General features: G+C 44.0%; 1 protein-coding gene across 3 annotated transcripts in view; it reads right to left on the reverse strand.

Annotated features, from left to right (window-relative positions):
- The window catches only part of cep350 (centrosomal protein 350), a 217,244-nt gene that overhangs the window by 92,164 nt on the left and 102,741 nt on the right, over positions 1-22,339 (reverse strand). For 2 of the 3 annotated variants that reach the window (XM_041207879.1, XM_041207878.1), the window contains exons 16-20: positions 17,366-17,598; positions 15,080-15,243; positions 14,420-14,530; positions 12,636-12,842; positions 11,451-11,617 (exon numbers count right to left, since the gene is read on the reverse strand). In XM_041207879.1, the coding sequence (XP_041063813.1) occupies positions 11,451-11,617; positions 12,636-12,842; positions 14,420-14,530; positions 15,080-15,243; positions 17,366-17,598 (882 nt within the window). The remainder of the gene's footprint in view (positions 1-11,450; positions 11,618-12,635; positions 12,843-14,419; positions 14,531-15,079; positions 15,244-17,365; positions 17,599-22,339) is intronic. The other variant, XM_041207880.1, reaches the window with a different exon arrangement.

The following is a 22,339-nucleotide window of genomic DNA, read 5'->3' on the forward strand; positions in this document are numbered from 1 at the left end:
TTTGTAGTATTACTCAATACCATATTCCTTGACCTTGTTAAGCTACATCCTCGATCCAGCCTTCCATCCCGTTCGGGGCTGTTACTGCCTGATCTACCTCTCCTATTTATAGATATTGTTTTGATAGTTTGCCATCTCTTCCTAGAGGCATGTTCACTCCCAAACCCACTGTCCGAACTGACAGTACATTTCCATGCTTTCCATTTTTGTACTTCATGTTCCCAGTCCATAGGCCTAACTTCCTGTCCTTTACCTCGTACATTTAACCAGTTTTTATATTTTCCAGCGGCCTTCCCTGCTCTACCTACAATCGTCGCATCCCTCCATTGGCTAGCCCTTCTGGCAAGTATATAATTTTAGTGCCAGCTTTTGGCAGTTGTCCTCTGGGGCAAATCGCTTCGTCTTGTTCGTCCAAATTACTGTGTCCACATTCAGATATCCTGTCAACCTCAGCAACATGGTCCTCACAATCATGCAACATAAGGGTATGAGAAGTACATGGTTGCTCATCACTTCCTATAACCCTTTCCGGACCCGCAAATTCATAATCTGCACCAACTAACTTCAATGAGTGCGCCTCAATAAACTGCTTCCCATGCTGTAAAATTACTGTGTTACCATCTTAACCTATAACTTTTCCAGGGCCTTTCCACACACTAAGTCCTTCTCTTTTATAGTATACCATGGCTCCCTGCTTAAAGATCCTTTCTGATGGTCATATACATTGTGTCTTAGAGCTCACCAAATACCCAAATACTTTCTGAAACTTCGGCTTTTAGGAATGGTCTTCTACCCACATGTAGTGCATTTAAATGCTCAGAAAAAGTACAGCTAATCATAGTTCCCTCCCAAGCTGGGGGATGATCACTCAGGGCTGAAGGAATTTTTGGATTTCTACCAAAAACCAACTGATATGGACTATAGCCCCCAACCAGTGCAGATGCTAATTTACAGCTTGGTCTATCTGCCAAAATTTTACGAAGAATCTCATCTTTCACCGCGTGATTCCTTTCACACGCTCCGTTAAAAAAAGCTGCTGTATTCATAACTACCGTATTCATGTTTTCGCCCATATCCCGAAACTTATCATGGAGTGAATTTCCCCCCCTATTATCAGTGAGGAATTTTGCTGGTGGTCCCAAACCGTCACTATCCACTTTTTCACAACCTGATCCACAATTATTTTCTTTTCTTTACTGTGTATGCTTGTAAACTGGCTAAACATTGCGGCCAAACCCACGAAAAGAAAAATAAAATTTTTTCTTTCTTAATCCCACACCTTTAAGTCCATTGCCATAAGTTCATTGAACTCCCTCGCTAAGGGTAGACTCACAATGAGCTACGATGGTGTCCTTCTGTATTTCTTCCATATATCACATCAATCGCTCATCTCCTCTATAAGCTGGTGTACTCTCCATCCCTTATTCCTGCATCGCTTAGCAAAAGTTGTCATCTTTGGGAAGAAGGGTGGGCAAACTGCCAATGCAATTTTAACACAGTTAGCTTTTTGTCTTCTAAATTTCTATCCCCTGATGCTAATAACACTTCTTTAATCTCTTTAGTAGAAAAGTTAGGCTTCATTAAAGGAATAGTATAGTGTCCAGATTGCATAAATTGCAAATCTACAGGTTTTCCAAATAGCCTTTTATTTTCCATGTCCAGCTTCATTTGTGCTTTCTTCATCAATAGCCTGCTCAACAGTAATAGTGAAGCTCAACAGTAATAGTGAAGCTCAACGCAAACTGGAGGAACAGCACCTCATCTTCCGACTAGGCACTTTACAGTCTTCTGGACTTAATATTGAGTTCAACAATTTCAGATCATGAACTCTCTCCTCCATCCCCACCCCCTTTCCTCCAATAATTTATATAGATTTTTCTTTTCCCACCTATTTCCATTATTTTTAAATGTATTTCCATCCATTGTTTTACCTTTGCCTTTTAGCCTATTTTGATCCCTTCCCCCCACCCCACCCCCACTAGGGCTATCTGTACCTTTATTATCACATTCCTTAGATAATATCACCAGCTTCAACACCTCTTTGTCCTTTTGTCTATGACATCTTTTGATTATCTCCACCTATCACTGGCCCTCTGTCCAGCTCTACTTGTCCCACACCCCATTAAATCAGCTTATATTTCACCTCTTTTCTATTTTTCCTTAGTTCTGTTGAAGAGTCATACGGACTCGAAATGTTAACTGTGTTCCTCTCCGCAGATGCTGTCAGACCTGCTGAGTTTTTCCAGGTATTTTTGTTTTAGTAATAGTAATTCACTAGACACTACGTCCATATTGATGAAATGATTGACTCCAGCTACCTTACAGGGAATCACTACCCTCTTTAAAGATTTTAGGGTATCATCTACAAATCTAGACCATAAGAAGTTGGAACAGAAGTACGCCATTCTGTCCATCGAGTCTGCTGCGCCATTCAATGAGATCATGGCTGATCTAATAATCCTCAACTCCACTTTCCTGCCTTTTCTCCATAGCACTTGATTCCCTTACTGATTAAAAATCCGTCTATCTCAGCCCTGAATATACTTAACGACCCAGCCTTTACAGCACTCTGTGGTAAAGAATTCCACAGATTCGGTACCCTCAGAAGAAATTCCTCCTCATCTCGGTCTTAAATGGGCGAATCCTTACTCTGAGATTATGCACTCTGGTCCTAGATTCTCCCACAAGGAGAAACAACTTCTCAGCATCTATCCTGTCAAGCCCCCTAAGAATCTTATGTTTCAATAAGGTCACCTCTCATTCTTCTAAACTCCAATGAGTGCCAGCCCAACCTACTCAACCTCTCCTCATAGGAAAATCTCTCCACACTAGGATCAACCTAGTGAACCTTCTCTGGACTGCCACCAATGCCAGTGTATCTTTCCTTAGATAAGGGGACCAAAACTGTTCACAGTATTCCAGGTGTGGTCTAACTAATGTCTTGTATAGTTTTAGCAAGACTCCACTGTTTTTATACTCCATCCAATTTGAAATAAAGGCCATTCACTTTGCCTTCTCTATTACATGCTAAACTTGAATGTTAGCTTTTTGGGATTCATGCACAAGGACTCCCAAATCCCTCTGTGCTGCAGCTTTCTGCAGTCTTTCTTCATTTAAATAATATTCAGCTCCTCTGTTCTTCCTGCCTAAGTACATAACCTCACATTTTCCCATATTATACTCCATCTGCCAAGTTTTTGCCCACTCACTTAACCTGTCTATTTCCCTCTGAAGACTATGTCATCCTCAGATTTGCCTTCCCACCTAGCTTTGTGTCATCTGCAAAGATGGCAATAGTACATTCACTTCCCTCATCTAAATCATAAATATATATTGTAAATAATTGTGGTTCCAGCACTGATCCCTGTGGCACTCCATACAGATTGCCATCCTGAAAATGGTCCCGTGTCCCAACTCTCTGTCTTCTATTAGTTAGCCAATCCTTCATCCATACGAATATACTACCCCCATGCCATGATCAAGTAGCCTTATGTGAGGTACCTTATCAAACACCTTTTAGAAATCCAAATATATTACATCCACTGGTTCCCCTTCATCTATCCTGTTTGTTACCTCCTCTAACAAATTTGTCAGGCATGATTTCCCCTTCATGAAGCCATGCTGACTCCGCTTGATTAGATTATGCATTTCTAAATGCTCTGCTACTACATCCTTTATAATAGACTCTAACATTTTCCCAATGATGGATGTTAAGCTAACTGGCCTGTAGGTACATGTTTTTTGTCTCCCTCCCTTTTATAATAAGGCTGTTATATTTGCAGCTTTCCAATCTTCTGGGACTTTTCCAGAATCTAAGGACTCTTGGAAGATTACTACTAGTGCATCCACTATCTCTGTAACTACTTCCTTTAATATTCCAGGATGCAACCCATCAGGTCCAGGGGACTTATCAGCCTTTAGCTGCATTAATTTCCCTAGTACCTTTTCTCTAGTGATAATTATTGTATTTATTTCCTCTCTCCCCCACCCACCCCCCCACCCTTTTCCCTTGATTATTTAGTATTTATGGTATGCTATTTGTGTCTTCTACTGTGAAGACTGATGCAAAGTATTTATTCAACCTCTCTGCCATTTCCTGCTTCTCTATTATTTCCCCCATCATTCTCTAAGAGGCCTATGTTTGCTTTGGCCTGTCTCTTCCTTTCTATATATTTAAAAAAGCTCTTACTGTCTGTTTTTATATTACTTGCTAGTTTACCCTCAAAGTTTATTTTCTCCCTCTTTATTGCTTTTTGGGGCAACTTTTGTTGGTTTTTAAAACTTTCCCAATCCTCTGTCTTACTACTAACCTTTGCAACATTGTACGTTTTTTCTTTCAATTTGATACTATCCTTAATTTCCCTGCTTACCCATGGTTGGTTTATCCCCTTCCTACAATCCTTCTTCTTCACTTTGTTGTGAGTCATAAACTATTTTCTTAAACATCTGCCATTGTTCATCAACCGTCTTTTCTGCTAAACTCCTTTCCCAGTCCACTCCAGCCAACTCTGCCCTCATTTCCTTGTATTTACCCTTATTTAAGTTTAGCACAGTTGTTTCTGACCCAAGTTTCTCACTCTCAAACTGAATGCTAAATACAACCATGCTGTGGTCACTGTTTCCTAGGGTATCTTTTACTCTGAGATCATTTGTTAAGCTTGCCTCATTACACATTACCAGGTCCAAACTAGCCTGATCTCTGGTTGGATCCACAACATATAGTTCTCGGAAACTGTCCTGAATACACTCTATGGGCAGAATTTTACTGCAGCAGGATTTTATGTTCTTGAAGTCAATGGGGTTTATAATGTCTCGCCGCATTTTATGGCCCCATCCACGCCGAAACGGGGCTGTAAAATTCTGCCCTATGAATTCTTGCTTGTGGCTATCTCTGCCAATTTGATTTTCCCAAACTACATGAAGATTAAAATCACCCATGATTAATGTACTGCCTTTTTTCCATGCCCTCATTATCTCCTGATTTATTCTCTATCCTACAGTATAGCTACAGTTAGGGGGCCTATGGGCTACACCCGCCAGTTGCTCGTCCCCTTGTTATTTCTTACCACCACCCATATGGATTCTACATCCTCCGATCCAAGATCATTTCTTGCTATTGTACTTATTCCATCTCAGACTAACAAAGCTATCCCACCACCCTTTCCTTCCTGCCTGTCCTTTCAAAAAGTCACATACCCCTGAACATTTAATTCCCAGCTTTGATCTCCTTGTAACCATGTCTCCGTAATGGCTATAAGATCATACCCATTAACTTCTATTTGTGCTGTTAATTCATTTATTTTGTCCCGAATACTACGTGCATTTAAGTAAAAGTCCATTAATTTTGCCCTTTTATCATTTTTTCCCCCTTTGACCCTATTTGCCTCTTTTCTTTAATGTTTGTAAACTCCATCCCTTCCCGTCACACTCTGGGTATCATTACCTAAATAGCTGCCCTGCAATGCTGCCATATCCTTTTGCTTTGTAAGCATACTTATACCCTCTCCAGAACCCTCCTCCCTCTATTTAGTTTAAACACTCCCTACAATCCTGGTTATTCGATTCACCAGGACACTAATCCCAGCATGGTTCAAGTGAAACCCGTCCCACTGGAATAGCTTCCTAGTACCTCAATACTGGCATCAGTGCCCCATGAACTGAAACCCATTCCTCCCACACCAATCTTTGAGCCACACATTTAACTCCTCGACTTTATTTACCCTATGCCAGTTTGCCCGTGGCAAATAATCCCAAGATTATTACTTTGGAGGTTCAGCTTTTTAATTTAGCTCCTAACTGTTCAAATTCTTTCAGCAGAACCTCCTTTCTAGTCCTATCAATGTTGTTGGTACTAACATGGACGACAACTGGATCCCTCCTCTCCCACTCCAAGTTCCTCTCCAGCCCTGAGGAGGTGTCCTTAACCCTGGCACTGGGCAATCAACACAGCCTTCGGGACTCTCACTCACGGCTGCAGAAAACAGTATCTATCCCCCTAATTATACTGTCCCCTACCACGACTACATTCCTATTTCCTCCCACAAATTAAATGGCTCCCTGTACCACGGTGCCATGGTCAGTTCACTCATCCTCCCTGCAGTCCCCACTCTCGTCCACACAGCTTGCAAGAACCTTGTAACTGTTGGACAGTTGCAGGGGCTGAGGATCCTCGAACGCCATACTTGCTTCACCTGCAGTCACACCCTCCTGTCCCTGATGACAGACCAAATTTGAATTACCTAATCTGTGGGGTGTGACCGCATCCTGGGGCCAAGTGTCCGGGTAACTTTCCCCCTCCCTGGTGTGGCGCAATGTCTGCAACTTGGGCTCCAGCTCCTCAACTCGGATCCGAAGTTCCTTGAGCTGCAAACTCTTACTACAGATGTGTTCGCTCTAGATCACCTTGGGTGTCCAGAGATCCCACATGCTGCAGCAGCAACACATCATCTGTCCTGCCATTGCTATATTTTATTTTATTTATTGCTCTAATATCCCTGCTCTTTATACTTTATCGTAATTTTTTTTAACACCAGTATCGATCCTATACTTAAACTATTTTTAAGAGAATAGAAAGACTAGAGACCTAAACACAAACTAAAGACCTTACTTTTACTTTAAAGCCTAGAAATACTCACCAATCCTGCTCACTAATCAGCTGCTCTCCATGCTCTTTTCCCTCTCGTGCTCTTTAATGGTCTCTCACCTCTCTCTTTCTGCGCTCTTTAATGGTGTCTCACCTCTCTCCCTACTCTTTAAAACTGAACTCGCAAACTCCTTAACATTATTCCGGCCCTTGTCATTTAAGGAGTCCAGGTAGCATTTTAACCAGTCTATTCCACACCCAGCAGACGTGCATCTGCTATCTAGCACTGCAAGTTGAAGGAATCTGCAACCAAGACATTCATCACCGGGCTAAGACTTCCTGTAACTAATACAATGCTCTCTCTTTGGTCAATATCTCCATCTTCTTCTTCTGAGTTTCCTTTCTCATGTTTAATTTCAAACACATTATTTCGTTTAGTTCGGTTCATTGTATGATATTTTGAATCGCATCTAAAACACGGATTGACCACACTCTGGGAATTTCTGGGGTTCATTCTTTTGTTGCAATTCCCCAATTCTTTTCTCTTGCCATAACTGCCAAAGGTGTTTTTGTCCTCATGTCTCTAGTTACACATCTCCGTCATCCCGTTAACATTGTATCCTCGATTTTCTGTCTTACGCCGAATGACTCATTTGCACCATGAACACTGCCGGGATGTTTTGTCAGCAATTTTTTTTATTTTTAACAGCTTCCAACATCTGTTCTAGCACTGTGGTTCTTTCTGCAAATTCAACTCTCGTCAAGACTAGAAGTCTGTCCATGTTTGATACTTTGGCTCAGTTCAGTAACTTGAATGCCAGCACTGATTGGGGAACATCTGCTCGGAACTATTGCAATCTTGCAAATAGTCTACTGAATTTCATTACGTAATCTTCGTGGAACTATCCTCCAACTTTCTAAATTAGTCAAAATCCAACCATGCTTATTGAGCACTTAATAAGTCATCTTTCTGGTAGATCTAATCCATAAAATCTAATAATGTTTCCAAACCATCATCAATTTTCAAATGCTCAGGCTCCCGCTCCAAAAATATTTTGCATCTCATTTTGCTTTTGTACGGTAGTAAAAGTGCCAAGGCCGTTCCTTGCTTTTTCTTCGGCAAAGAGATAACCAGTGTCCACATTGTTACTTCATTCTTCCACTGCTCTCAGGAAACATCGGTGGGTAATCATACCCCAAAACTCTACATTTTGATTCAGGGGAGATGGTGGTATAGTGGTATTGTCGCTGGACTAGCAATCCAGAGATAATCCAGTGTAATGCTCTGGGGACCCGGGTTTGAATCCCGCCACAGCAGATGGTGGAATTTGAATTCAATAAAAATCTGGAATTAAAAGCCTAATGATGGCCATGAAACCAATGTCAATTGTTTTAAACACCCATCTGGTTCACTAATGTCCCTTAGGGAAGGAAATCTGTCATCTTTACCTGGTCTGGTCTGCATGTGACTCCACACCCACAGCAACGTGGTTGACTCCTACATGCACTCTGAAATGACTCAGTTGTAAAAAAGGAATGAAACCGGACAGACCACCCAGCATTCACCTTGACACCAGAAACAACAACGGCAAACTCAGCCCTGTTGACCCTGCATCATCCTCCTCACTAACATCAGGGGGCTAGTGTCAAAATTGGGAGAGCTGTCTCACAGACTAGTCAGGCAACAGCCTGACAGTCATCCTCACGGAATCATACCTTACAGATAATCCCAGACTCCACCTGTCCCACCGGCAGGACAGACCCAGCAGAGAAAGTGCAAAGGCTACAACAGAGGTGGCGGCATAGTGATATACGGGAGGGAGGTGCCCTGGGAGTCCTTAACATCCATTCCAGGTCTCACGGCATCAGGTCAAACATGGGCAAGGAAACCTCCTGATTACCATGTACCGCCCTCCCTCAGCTAATGAATCAGTGCTCCTCCATGTGATCTCCTCCATCACTCCTCCATAGGCAAGGGCGCAGAATGTGCTCTTCAACGTCCATCATCAAGAGTGGCTTGGTAGCAACACTACTGACCTGGCTGCTAACAAAAGGGAAAAACATACTTGACCTCAGTCTCCCCAACCTGCCTGCCGCAGATGCATCTGTCCATGACAGTATCGGGAGGAGCCACCACCGCACATTGTGGAGATGAAGTCTCACCTTCATATTGAGGATACTCTCCATCGTGTTGTGTGGCACTACCACTGTGCTAAATGGGATAGATTTCAAACAGATCTAGAAGCTCAAGACTGGGCATCCACAAAGTGCTGTGGATCATCAGCAGAATTGCACTCAAACACAATCTGTAATCTCATGGCCAGCCATATCCCCCCACTCTTCCATTACCATCAAGCCAGGGGATCAACCCTGGTTCAAAGAAGAGTGGAGGAGGGCATGCTAGGAGCAGCATCAGGCTTACCTAAAAATGAGGTGTCAACCTAGTGAAACTATAACACAGGACCACTTGCGTACCAAATAGCATAAGCAGCAAGTGGTAGACAGAGCTAAGCGATCCCACCACCAGTGGATCCGATCTAAGCTTTGCAAGCCAGCTACATCCAGTCGTGAATGGTAGTGGACAATTAAACAACTCACTAGAGGAGGAGGCTCCACAAATCTCCCCATCCTCAATGATGGAGGAACCCAGCACAGCAGTGCAAAATATAAGGCTGAAGCATTCGCAACAACCTTCAGCCAGGAGTGCCAAGTGGATGATCCATCTTGGCCTCCTCCAGAGGGCCTCAGCATCACAGATGCCAGTTTTCAGCCAATTCGATTCACTCCACATAAAATCAAGAAACGGCTGAAGGCACTGGATGCTGCAAAGGCTACAACACTGACATCTGCCCGGCTATGTGAAAAATTGCCCAGGTATGTCCTGTTCACAAAAAGCATCACTGAATCCCCCACTATCAACATCCTGGGGATTACCATTGACCAGAAACTGAACTGGACTAGACATATAAATACCGTGGCTACAAGAGCAGGTCAGAGGCTAGGAGTCGTGCGACAAGTAACTCAGCTCCTGACTCCCCAAAGCCTGTCCACCATCTACAAGGCACAAGTCAGGAGTGTGATGGAATACACCCCACTTGCCTGGATGAGTGCAGCTCCCTCAACACTCAAGAAGCGAGACACCATCCAGGACAAAGCAGCCCGCTTGATTGGCATCACATCCACAAGCATTCACTCCCTCCACCACCGACACACACAGTAGCAGCAGTGTGCACCACCTACAAGGTGCACTGCCGGAATTCACCAAAGCTCCTTAGACAAGACTTTCCAAACCCACGACCACTGTAACCTAGAAGGACAAGGGCAACAGATAGATGGGAACACCGCCACATGGAATTTCCCCTCCAAGTCACTCAACATCCTGACTTGGAAATATATCGCCGTTCCTTCATTGTTGCTGGGTCAAAATCCTGGAACTCCCTTCCTAACAGCACTGTGGATGTACCTACACCACATGGACTGCAGCTGTTCAAGACGACAGCTTACCAGGGCAACTAGAGATGGGCAATAAGTGCTAGCCCAGCCAGTGAAGCCCACATCCCGTGAATTAATTTTTTAAAAATTCTCCAAAGTTACTCCAAACCACTCTTCTCAAAGTTAACTCCGACTACAGTCTTTGTCTCAAGAAAGCTTAGTTTCCAATCTTTTACTTACAAGCAGGAACTGATCCCAATGATGAAGTCCCAATACCTGCTTGACAATAAAATAAAGACCAAGGCTGGCTTCTTCAAACAGGGTTTTATTTTTGGTCCATAAAACACAACAGGAATCTTATCCCATCTGTTTTCCCTTTTTACATATACCAAATGGGTACTTAGCTTGTTAACTAACAATTACCACTTGATAGCCTTGTGAGTTAACTGTTTCCTTCCCCAACAATGCAGGTCATTAGATCCAGGGGACTTGTCAGCCTTTAGTCCTATTAGTTTTCCCTGCACTTTTTCTCGTGACCATGATTGTTTTAAGTTCCTCCCTCCCTTTTGCCACTTGATTTCCTGCTATTCTTGAGATGCTTTCTTTGTCTTCCACTGTAAAGTCAGATACAAAATATTCTGCCAGGACAGTACTGCAGCCCTGACATTACTCCCCGGGTATTTCTCCCCTTAGGAACAGGTTCTGTGAAAGCATTTTTTCAGGGAGCTTTAGCCTGCAGCCATCAGGGTGGATGCTAATGTTGGGTCTGAATGACATGGAGAACAAGTTTGCAAACTTGATAACTAATTCATTTTGGAGCATTAGGGCACTGTAAACTTGGAGATAAATAAATACACTACATACACAACACATAGGCACAGACATCAATTTAGAAAAACAATACTTATTCAATTTTAATGGATCCCATGGCATCATGAGTCTGCATTCAAGCTGCAGTCCTTTATCATGGACTTGAACTGTATCCCAGCAGTGCTGAATGTGCAAACTAGACCCATACTTGCACCAGCTACATGTTGTTTCCAGCAGTGTCTGCTCCCTCTTGCCCCCAATGAACGGTCTCACCAGTGATGTTTCAGTTTAGATCAAATTTGTGTTTTGCCGTTGACTCACACTGACAACCAGGTGAGACATTTGTTACAGATAGCACATGCCATCAATAACTAATTTAAGAAGCAAAGTCCTAGAGGCCAAAGGTTAGCTCAACATATTTCTTACTCCTTCCAATTTAGTTCAGGATTAAAACACAAAGCAAGAGCAGGGAGCCCAAACATTTTCATCATTTCATGGAAATAATAGGCACAATGTCAAAACCTGTGCAATGAGACAACACCCCACCACCACCCCCACCCACAGGTTATTAAACTTGTGAAGTTTGATCTTATTGATCAGAGTGGGGGCAATGTTAAAATCTTACCTGTCAGGTTCAGTCCTGGCTCTCAGCTGCTTCATAAAATCCGAATGCTGTTGTCTCTGTTGGTCCAACAGCGCAGTCACTGGCACTGCAGCTGCTCCACGAGATAGGTTCGTGGCCACAACAGTCGGAGATCCTGCTGTAATCTGCGCACACGCCAACTCAGTCATCTGAATAGAAAGAATCCTATATTAGTATAACACTGATATAAATGTAACTAGGACCTCACTTTGCTTTAGAAATCACAAAATGATACTGCAGAGCAGGCCACCATCCAGCCCATCAAGCCTTTGCCAGCTCTTTGAAAGAGCTATCCAATTAGTCCCCTACTCTTTCCCCACAGCCCTGAATTCATTTCTTTTTCTAGGAAATCCAAATTCCTTTTGAAAATTAATATTGAATCTGCTTCCACCTCCCTTTTGGGCAGTGTATTTGTATTCAAAATCACATCTCTTCTCTGAAATATCAATAAACAGTAAGAGCACAATTAAAATTGAACCATCCGGCATTAATAGTTCACACGCCTGACCACTGTGACACTAAGTTATGAGGTTCCATTTTAAGTTTCCTTTTCCCCCAAAGTGGGGGGCAAGATGCCAACAATGTGCTAGAGGTCTGACATATTGTGAATGGAGTGAAAATGATGGGTTTACAGCCTAATTCAGAAGACATCAATATACCAATCCCAGCCATGCTGTCATGAGAAGGGAGGCAATTCTCTCCATGAAGAAATGGAGGTCCACGACATAGCTTGCACACTCTGCATCTTTTCCTTCAATAAACTCTTTCACCTCTGTAACATTACCCATATCTGCACCCTGCCTCAACCCAACTGATGTTGAAAGCCTAATCTATGCTTTTGTTACTTTCAGATGTCACTGTTTCAGTGTTCTCTTGAATCTTCAATCATCTTGCATCCTCTGTAAACTTGAGTTAATTCAAAACTCTGCTGCCTATTTCCTAACTCACAGCAAGCTCTCTTCAACCATTACCCCAGTGCTCACAATGGCTCTTGGTTTGGTAACAGAGGTTAAAAAATCCTATCATTGTTTGAAACTTTCTCCATGGTCTCACCACTCCCATCTCTATAATCTCCTCCAGTCCTACAAACCGTGGAGGTCCCTGCGCTCCTCCAATTCTAATTCTGGCCTTTGGGTCTCCAAATTTTCATTGCCCCACCATGGGTACCTGTGCTAGGTTTTCAACTTGATTGGGGGAATAGGTCCTCTTGTTGAGTGGGGTGCTGAGAGAGGTTCTGTGTACCTCTTTAACTTGTCGTACTGTGTCTGCAGCCAGCCGAGCAGCTTCCACCTGTTGAGTCATCATTTTACTTGTGGATTCTTGCAGCATCTCTTGGCGCGTCTGTGCAAACTGTTGCAGACTCTCTGCATGTGCCTGAGTGTACAAAAGAGAGAGAAAGATTTCACATCCAGTAGTGTTGCATCAATCATTACTAATAACCAGCACTGATAGGTCATATACCTTAGACAGAGCAGTAGAGTGCACATCCAAGAGACATTGAACTATCAAAATACAATGTGAAATTGATTTTTGATCCAATAAGCACCTCGCATTGACCTTGCTGTCAAGTTTCATTATGCAACCCAACCTCACTTCAGCCTGCTTTGATTTACAAGTAAAATGTGAAGCCTCTCCCTCTGCTCCAGACATTGCCATATATGAGCACAGCAACTTCGTACTTAAGATACTGGGAGATTCAGTACAGACCGCATCACAAGCACAATCTTAAAACTAGGGCCAGGCCATTTAGAAGTGAAACTAAGATGTTCTTTTATCCATTCTCAGGATGTGGATGTCACTGGCATTATATTGTCCATTCACAAATGCCCTCTAAGAGGCAGCGATGAGCCACCTGGGCGGCACCGAGGGGGGGGGGGGGGGGGGGCGCGGGCGGCCCCGGGGGGGGGGGGCGCGGGCAGCACCGAGGGGGGGGGGGCGCGGGCGGCACCGAGGGGGGGGGCGCGGGCGGCACCGAGGGGGGGGCGCGGGCGGCACCGAGGGGGGGGCGCGGGCGGCACCGAGGGGGGGGGCGCGGGCGGCACCGAGGGGGGGGGCGCGGGCGGCACCGAGGGGGGGGGCGCGGGCGGCACCGAGGGGGGGGGCGCGGGCGGCACCGAGGGGGGGGGGCGCGGGCGGCACCGAGGGGGGGGGGCGCGGGCGGCACCGAGGGGGGGGGCGCGGGCGGCACCGAGGGGGGGGGCGCGGGGGCCGAGGGGGGGCGGCACCGAGGGGGGGGGCGCGGGCGGCACCCGAGGGGGGGGCGCGGGCGGCACCGAGGGGGGGGCGCGGGCGGCACCGAGGGGGGGGGGCGCGGGCGGCACCGAGGGGGGGGGCGCGGGCGGCACCGAGGGGGGGGGGCGCGGGCGGCACCGAGGGGGGGGGGCGCGGTTACAGAGATGAGAGTGGCAAGTCCACGCAAATGAGAATTTGGAATTTAAGGCGTTGTGGACCAATCTCGGTCAGTGAGTAAAGGGGTGATGGGTGAAAGGGATTTGAGTTAGGATAAACGTAGCACAGAGTTTTAGAGGAGCTTAAATTTACGAAGAGTGAAGGATGGGAAGACAGACAAGAGAACCTTTGCATAGCTGGCTGGTGCACTAGTTTTCAAAATAAACTATCCTATTGGTCTTTCGTAGGCAACTCGTACAACTCCATCAGCAGCTATGCCTTCCGTATCTCTTTAGAAATCATTCCTTAAACCCTACCAACTCTCTATCTCCTCTAAGTACTTCTCTCGATCACCTCAATACTTCCCTTCCTTGGTTTTGCCACCCACTTCCATGATTACGGTTCCGTGAGGCACCTATTATGGTGGGAAACGGTTTGATAAGCTGGTAGGTTCTTTGTTAAAGGCACATTATAAATACAATTTTTTTGCTCTTGTTGAATGTCAAGGACCATCCAACTCTAAATTGTTTGCATTTCCAGACACATGTAACATGTTCAAGTACCTGTGCAGCTTTCTGTCTGGTCTCCTCTAGCTGTCTCTGACTTGCCACCGTTTCCTGTTCAGCCTTCAGCTTCAGCAGGGCTATGTCATGCGCATGTCTCTGTTGCTGGGCCTGAACACAACAGACATCAATTAAACCAAAACAGTGACTTCACATTACACCACACTGCACCATGCAAATTTAATCCCCTGTTCTTCAGTGCCCAAAGAGCCAGGACCTAGCGCTTGGAATACAAGACACCTCAAAACTCAACAATGCCAAATGCCAAGATTTCAGCTTTTAAACAAAAAGCACTCAACTCTCATAAATCACATCAAAATAGCTCAGGTTTTCCAAGGTTATAATTTCTTTGAAAAATGATGAAGTTCAGCTTGGCTTTCTATCAGCTAAATTTGAACATTTAGCTATGCGCAGGTTAGATTTTAATATTTGTACAGTTATGCTTGGGCCTTGTCCTAGTGAAGCACAACACAAAAGGAAAGCAAAATGAATACTTATTTGTTGAATACTCTTTTTTTTTTTGCCTGATTTAGCTGAAGAACTTTGTTCAGAACGCAGCCTGGTTTGGAATAATTCTTGTAATTAGAGAGGTTACTGCCATCGTTATTTTAAACATTTTCTAATTGCATCTCTGAAAGAACACAAGGCATAGGCCAATACCTTTAGGATCTGAGCCAACGACACGGTCTCCTGTTGAGCAAGCGCAATCCCCCGGGTCCTGTCTATCTCTGAGAGCTGTCGGACAGACTCCTCTATGGCATCCAAATAAGTGAGTTCAGCGGTCATACGATGTTGGAGACTTAGGGGAGAGCTGAACATGGAGGCTGCAATAACCAAAAGGAAATCAGCATAAGCTCCAAATTTCTACAGTAAGATAACAACGGATCAGTGGGGGCGAGGGGGAAGAAGAGAGAATGCTGGCTTCAGAATTAGGAAAATACCCTTAACTTCTCCAGCTTCAAAATTAATTTTGGGAACTGCTTAGTAATTCCTAGTGAACTAGAGGGGAAGGCAATGAAATCTAGATGAGATTCACCAGCTAGAATAATAGCCAAAAGAGCGCAGAAGATCCAAATCTAATGTATGTTTAGTTTTATCATGGTAGTGGTGAACAATTAGAACATAATAACATAAGAAATATACAGGCAGGAATAGGCCATTCATCCCCTCAAGCCTGCTCCACCATTCAATAAGATCATGGCTGATCTGCCCCAGGCCTCAACTCCTCTTTTGTGCCATAACTCTCAACTCCCCGACATTTCAAAAATCTATCCACCTTCTCTTTAAATACTTTGTGATCTAGCCTCCACAACTCTCTGGGGGAGAGAATTCCAGACATTCACTACCCTCTGAGAGAAGAAATTCCTTTGCAACTCAGTTTTAAATGAGTGCCCCCTTATTCTGTAACTATGTCCCCTAGTTCTAGATTCCCCTACTTAGTGGAAACATCTTCTCAACATCTACCCTGTCAAGCCCCCTCAGAATCTTGTAAGTTTCAATAAGATCACCTCTCATTTGTCTAAAATCTAACTAATAAAGGCCTAACCTGTTTAGCTGTTCTTGATAAGTCAACCCCTACATCCCAGGAATCAGCCAAGTGAATCTCTGCTGAACTGCCTCCAATGCCAGTATATCCTTTCTTAAATACAGGACCAAAACTGTACACAGTACCCCAGATGCGGCCTCACCAACACCCTGCACAGTTGCAACAAGGCTTCCCTATTTTTAAACTCCAGCCCCCTAGCAATACAGGCCAAAATCCCATTTGCCTTCTTAATTACTTGCTGCACCTGCATGCTAACATTTTGCGTTTCATGCAAAAGAACACCCAGATCCCACTGTGCTGTACTTCTTTTGGAGTCACTCTCCATTTAAATAATAGTCTGCCTTTCAATTCTTCCTACCAAAGTGATGAACTCTCACTTTCCTACATTAAACTCCATCTGCCAAGTTTTCACCCACTCAACCTATATCCCCTTGCAGATTCCTTATGTCCTCATCATAACATGCCCTCCCACCTATTTTTGTATCGTCAGCAAATTTAGATACATTGCAATCTGCCCCCTCCTCCAAGTCATTAATATAGATAGTAAATAATTGAGGCCCTAGGACTGATCCTTGTAACACTAGTTACGTCTTTCCAACCTGGAAAAGACCCATTAATCCCGACTGTGTTTGAACCAATCCTCAATCCATGCTAATACCTTACCCCCAATACCGTGAGCTTCTACCTTGTGCAATAGCCTTTTATGTGGCACCTTATTGAATGCCTTCTGGCAATCCAAATACACTACATCTACAGGTTCCCCTTTATCAACTCTGCTTGTTATATCCTCAAAGAACTCTAGCAAATTTGTCAAACACAATTCTCCTTTCACAAAACCACGTCAACTCTATTTGACTGCGTTAAGCTTTTCTAAATGTCTTGCTATTTCTTTTTTAATAACGGACTCTAGCATTTTCCCAATGACAGATGTGAGGTTGACTGGCCTATAGTTCCCTGCTTTTTGTCTCCCTCCTTGAACTGGAGTGTCACATTAGCGGTTTTCCAACCCAAGATTTTCATAAGGTTGATCATTCACAGTAATATTATTTATAACTAATCTCCAAAAACATATTTTACACTATATACAAAGAAGTGTTGAAACACAGGGTCCGATCACTCTTTACTTAAAGAGCACTTCCTAGCCACTGCACAACATCTCGCCAGTCCTTCCATACACCACACCCCAGCTCTCTCCACTTCGGGCTCCCATTAACAGCATTTCATTTTTAAAAAAAACACACATATGAAGGTGTGAATGATAAACAAATGATGGGAAGCAGTTACTGAAAACAAGCCATGCATGACACCGCAACGTCTTAATGATTCAAACACCATTCCTCTCCATTTTCATGCAGTCACCATTACAACCGAGGCTCACGTAAGCTTTATATTGCTCCAACCTGCAGCTGAGGATGTAGGGGGTCTGGCTGCTGTAACACTGGCGTCAGCAATTTGCGGTCTGTAGGTTAGAGAAGGTGAAGGTGTGAAGGCAGTAGTGGCCAGCTGTCTTGTCCCATCTCCTGATGCTGTCGTCATGTCATTCTGAAAAGGCCTCTGAGACACAGTGCTGACAGTAGACTGAAAGGACAAAGAGCCTGGGGCTTTTTTGTGCTTCGATGCCTCCACTTGGACACTGAAAGCACATATTTACATTATTACAAATTCTAACACAGGCATCAAACACGAGGCATCATTTGAATGGCTCAACACTGCAGAGTTCATGTTTTGACATATCTATATGCTGAAGGTCTGCTTTAAACTATCTGTACTTAGGAGACATTAGGAATAAATAACCCCCCTGTCTGGATAGGCCTATGCTTCTTCTGCCATTCCCAAAAGTAAGCTTCTGCAATATAATTTCCACTCAAAGTTAAACATCCTATTCAGCGCCCAGACAGTGGCCCGCAGGGCTGCGAAGCTGCCAAAGTGCCCAGAAGGCTGGCAAACTCAGGTGACTGACTCTCAGCAAGCTACCAGCTCACGCACAGCACTCAGACAGTAGAACGAAGGGGTATTCATGTCGCACTTGACTCAAAGTTATCCCCCAGAACATCATTAACAGGATGCTGACTCTTAAAGGACAAGCAGCAAAAAGTAGGAACAAGGTACCCGTTCGACAAGGTCCCAGGTCATAAGGAAATTCCCAGGGAGTCTAGCAACATGACAATGAGGCCAGAATCACTTCTGTCAGCCCAAATTCAAGAACAAGTATCAACGCACCAGCACAGGGCTAAAGTGAGGTAATAAGCAGTCCTTACCAAACATAGCAGCGCAGATTTCCTCCCGCCTCCTTCCCTCCCCACCCATACATACTCTCCAAGGTGTTTACCCCAGTCACCTGTGTTGTCACATTCGACACAGAACTTAAGAGGATTCATCACTAGCCACTACATGAGTGGTAATAGCAGGTTTCTTGGATGTCAACAGATGAAGAATAAAATGGGTAGGCAAAAAATAAGGACAACCAAAGACTACACCACCATGCTACATCAGCAGGTAGCACACACCTACCATAAGGGTTGAACTGCCTTGCAAAATCTTGAGCATTACATCAAGCAAACGCGATCTTGCACAATGATGACTCCATCACCCCCCTCTCTTGCTGGATGTCATGTAGCCCCAAGGTGGCCAAGTTTCCAATGGCAGCAAGGAAAATTCACCCCTGCCTAACTCATAATAATATGCCTCACTATCCAGACCAAGTTTTCTTGAATATACTCAATAACTGAGCACCGGTAACTCCCTGGAGATAGAAAATTCCAAAGATTCACAATCCATCAAGTGAAGAAATTTCTCATCTCAGTCCCAAATGGCTATATATCCAGTGGCTATGACCCTGGTTCTATAGTCTCTAACCAGAGGAAACAGGGATGGTAGCATTATGGTAATGTTACTGGACTAGCAATCCAAAGGTCCAGACTAATGTTCTGAGGATGCAAGTGCAAATCCCAACTGGCAGCTGGGGGAATTTAAATTCAATTAATTAATAAATCTGGAATAAAATACTTGTCTCATTAATGATGCCTTGAAACTACTGGATTGTCATTAAAAGCCCATCTGGTTCAATTATGTCCTTTACGGAGGAAGTCTGTCATTCTTACTTGGTCTAGCCTACATGTAACCCCAATTCCACAGCAATGTAGTTGACTCTTAACTGACCTCTGAAATGGCCTAGCAAGCCATTCAGTTGTATCAAACCACTACAGAAAAAAACAATGTGGGTGTACCTACATCACACGAACTGCAGCAGTTCAAGAAAGCAATTCACCGCACTTCCTCAAAGACAATTACTGCTGGGCAATAAAGCCTGACCTTGCCAATGATACCCTTATCCCAAGTATTAAAAGGAGTCTCAGTATCTACCTTGTTAAGCCTCTCAGAATCTTATAGGTTTTAATGAAATACCTCTCATTCTTCTAAACACCAGAGAACAGAGGCCCATTCTTCTCAGTCTCTTCCTCATTGGTTCTTGGGATGAGAGTGTGATCCTATCTAGTGAGCTCTCATAGCACTCCCTTAAAGGCAAACGTGGTCGCACAAAGGCAATTGCAGCAAGGCTTCCTTATTTATTCTGGTACTTCAACCCCCTTGCAATAACAGCCAACGTGTCATTTGCCTTCCTAATTCTTCGCTATACTATATGTTGAAGATGGAGATTGAAAACAGCACGTAGGAAGACAGTCGGGTGTATGAAAACAGCAAGTGTCTTAAAACACGAACCTGTGTAAGATACAGGTAACTTTTAGTTGTATTTGTGGGTGGCACTAGCATTTAATAAGCACAGTAAATCGTAGTATACAGAGGAATTATTTTAAATTAATTATGAAAATATTTTAAACCAGTAAATAAATACTGTAGTAAACACTTTATATAAAGTTTAAGGGATGACAGTGCAGTTCAGCCATGTGGAATGTGCGAAGTCATGCAGGCGCAAAGTGCCCTCAATGACTACACCTGCAGGAAGTGTCACCAGCTGCAGAAACCCAAGCAGCAGCTGGAGTCACGGTGGTACATCCACAAGGCTGAGGATTACATGGATAGCACATTTAGAGAGGTGGTCTCGCCCCAGCTAAGAAGTACACAGGCAGAGGGGGAATGGGTGCCCACCAGAGTATTTAAGAGAAACGGGCAGGTAGTGCAGGAATTCCGTGAGGCTACTTCACTCTCTAACCACATTTCCATTTTGGATACTGGTGAGCAAGATGGTTCCTCAGAGCTAAGTTCATGGCACCACAGGTGGCTCAGCTGCGCAGGAGGGGAGAAGGAAGAGTGAAAGTGCTAAAGTAGTAGGGGATTCCATAGTTAGGGAAACAGACAGGCATTTCTGTGGCCATAGATGTGACTCTAGGATGGTATGTTGCCTCCCTGGTGCCAGTGTCAAGGAAGTTACAGAGCGGGCAGCAGGATATTCTTTTGAAGGAGGGTGAGCAGCCAGAGTTCGTGGTACACATTGGCACCAATGACATAGGTAGGAAAAGGGATGAGGTCCTGAAAGCAGATTTTAGGGAGTTAGGAAGGGAATTAAAAATCAGAACCTCAAGAGCAGTAATCTCAGGATTACTCCCAAGGCCACGTGCTAGTGAGTATAAGAAAAGGAAGACTGAACAGTTCAACATGTGGCTGGAGAAATGGAGTAGGAGGGAGGGTTTTAGACTTCTGAGGCACTGGGATCGGTTCTGGGGCAGGTGGGACCTGTACAAGAAGGGCAGGTTAAACCTTAACAGGACTGGGGCTAATGTCCTCGCAGGGAGGTTTGCTAGTGCTGTTGGGGAGGGTTTAAACCAGATTGGCAAGGCGATGGGAACCTGAGGTGAAATTCAGAGTCGAGAGGAGAAAAATAGGCAGTGGAAAGTAGAGAAGTATCAACTGATAACATGGGTATATTAGACAGTGGTATGAAGGTAGATGGAATACTTGGAGAGTTTGACAGAATTAGAGTAGGCAGAATAGTAAGTCATTAGATGGGGTGAGAATAAGAGGGAAAGTAAAAAAGCCTAAATCAGGGCTAATGTGAATGCATGTAGTGTGGTTAATAAGATTGGTGAACTATAGGCACAGGTTGACAAATGGAATTATGATATTATTGCTATGAGAGAGATCTGGTTCAAAGAAGGACAGGACTGGGCATTAAATATTCCTGGGTACAAGGTGTTTAGGAGAGACATAAAATGAAGAAGGGGGAAAAGAGTAGCAATATTGATTAAGGATGGCATTACAGTTCTGGAGAGAGAAGATGTTCCAGAGGGGTCAAGGACTGAACCTCTCTGGCTAGAGGTAGGGAATAAAAAAGGTGCAATAACATTGACTGGTGTAGTACTTGGACCACCAGTTAGTGGAAGGGATGTGGAGAAACAAGAAACAAATTTACAAAGAAATTACAGAGGTGCAAAAATTATAGAGTGATCATAATGGAGGGCTTCAATTATCCAAATATAGACTGGGATAGGACTAGTACAAAGGAACAAGAGGGGCAAGAGTTCTTGGAATGTGTTCAAGATAATTTTCTGCAGCAGTATGTTTCTGGTCCAACAAGAGGGCATGAAACTTTGGACCTGGCTCTGGGGAATGAGTTGGCTCAAGTGGAAAATATCAGTGGGAGAGCCTCTAGGAGACAGTGATCATTGCATCATAAGGTTTAGGTTGGTCATGAAAAAGGACAGGGCACAATCCAGAGCAGGGATAATTAACTGGGGGAAAGCCAACTTCGATGGGATGAGAATGCATCTGAGTCAAGTGATTGGAATCAAATGTTGGCAGAAAAGATGGTGGCTGTACAATGGACCACCTTCAAAGGAAAGGTAGGACAAATAAATCCAGAGCGCCCTGGATGACGAGAGAGGTAGAGGTGAAGATGAAAAGGAAGAAGTACACATACGACAGGTGTCAGGCAGGGATGCAAGGATAAAGCTAGCAACTACAGACCAGACAGTTTGACTTCAATGGCAGGGAAACTTCTGGAAACTATAGTTCGGGATAAAATCAATAGTCACATAGACAAGTGCAGGATAATTAAGGAGGGCTAGCATGGATTTATTAAGGGAAAATTATGTTTAACCAACTTGGAGTTTTTTTTTGAGGTTACAGATAAGGTTGATAAGGGAAATGCTGTTGATGTGATGTATAGGTTTTCAAAAGACATTTGATACAGTGCCACACAACAGGCTTGAGAGCAATATTCTAGCTCATGGAATAAAAGGGGAAGTAGGTATTTGGATAAGAAATTGGCTGAGTGACAGGAAACAGATTAGTGTTGAATGGTTGTTTTTCAGATTGGAGAAAGGTTTGTAGTAGAGTTCCCCAGCGGTCAGTGTTGGGACAACTTGCTCTTCCTGATATATATTGATTACCTAGATTGTGTTGTGCAGGGCATGATT

Source organism: Carcharodon carcharias, chromosome 16, assembly GCF_017639515.1.
Source record: "Carcharodon carcharias isolate sCarCar2 chromosome 16, sCarCar2.pri, whole genome shotgun sequence".
In the NCBI taxonomy this organism is placed as follows: Eukaryota; Metazoa; Chordata; class Chondrichthyes; order Lamniformes; family Lamnidae; genus Carcharodon; species Carcharodon carcharias.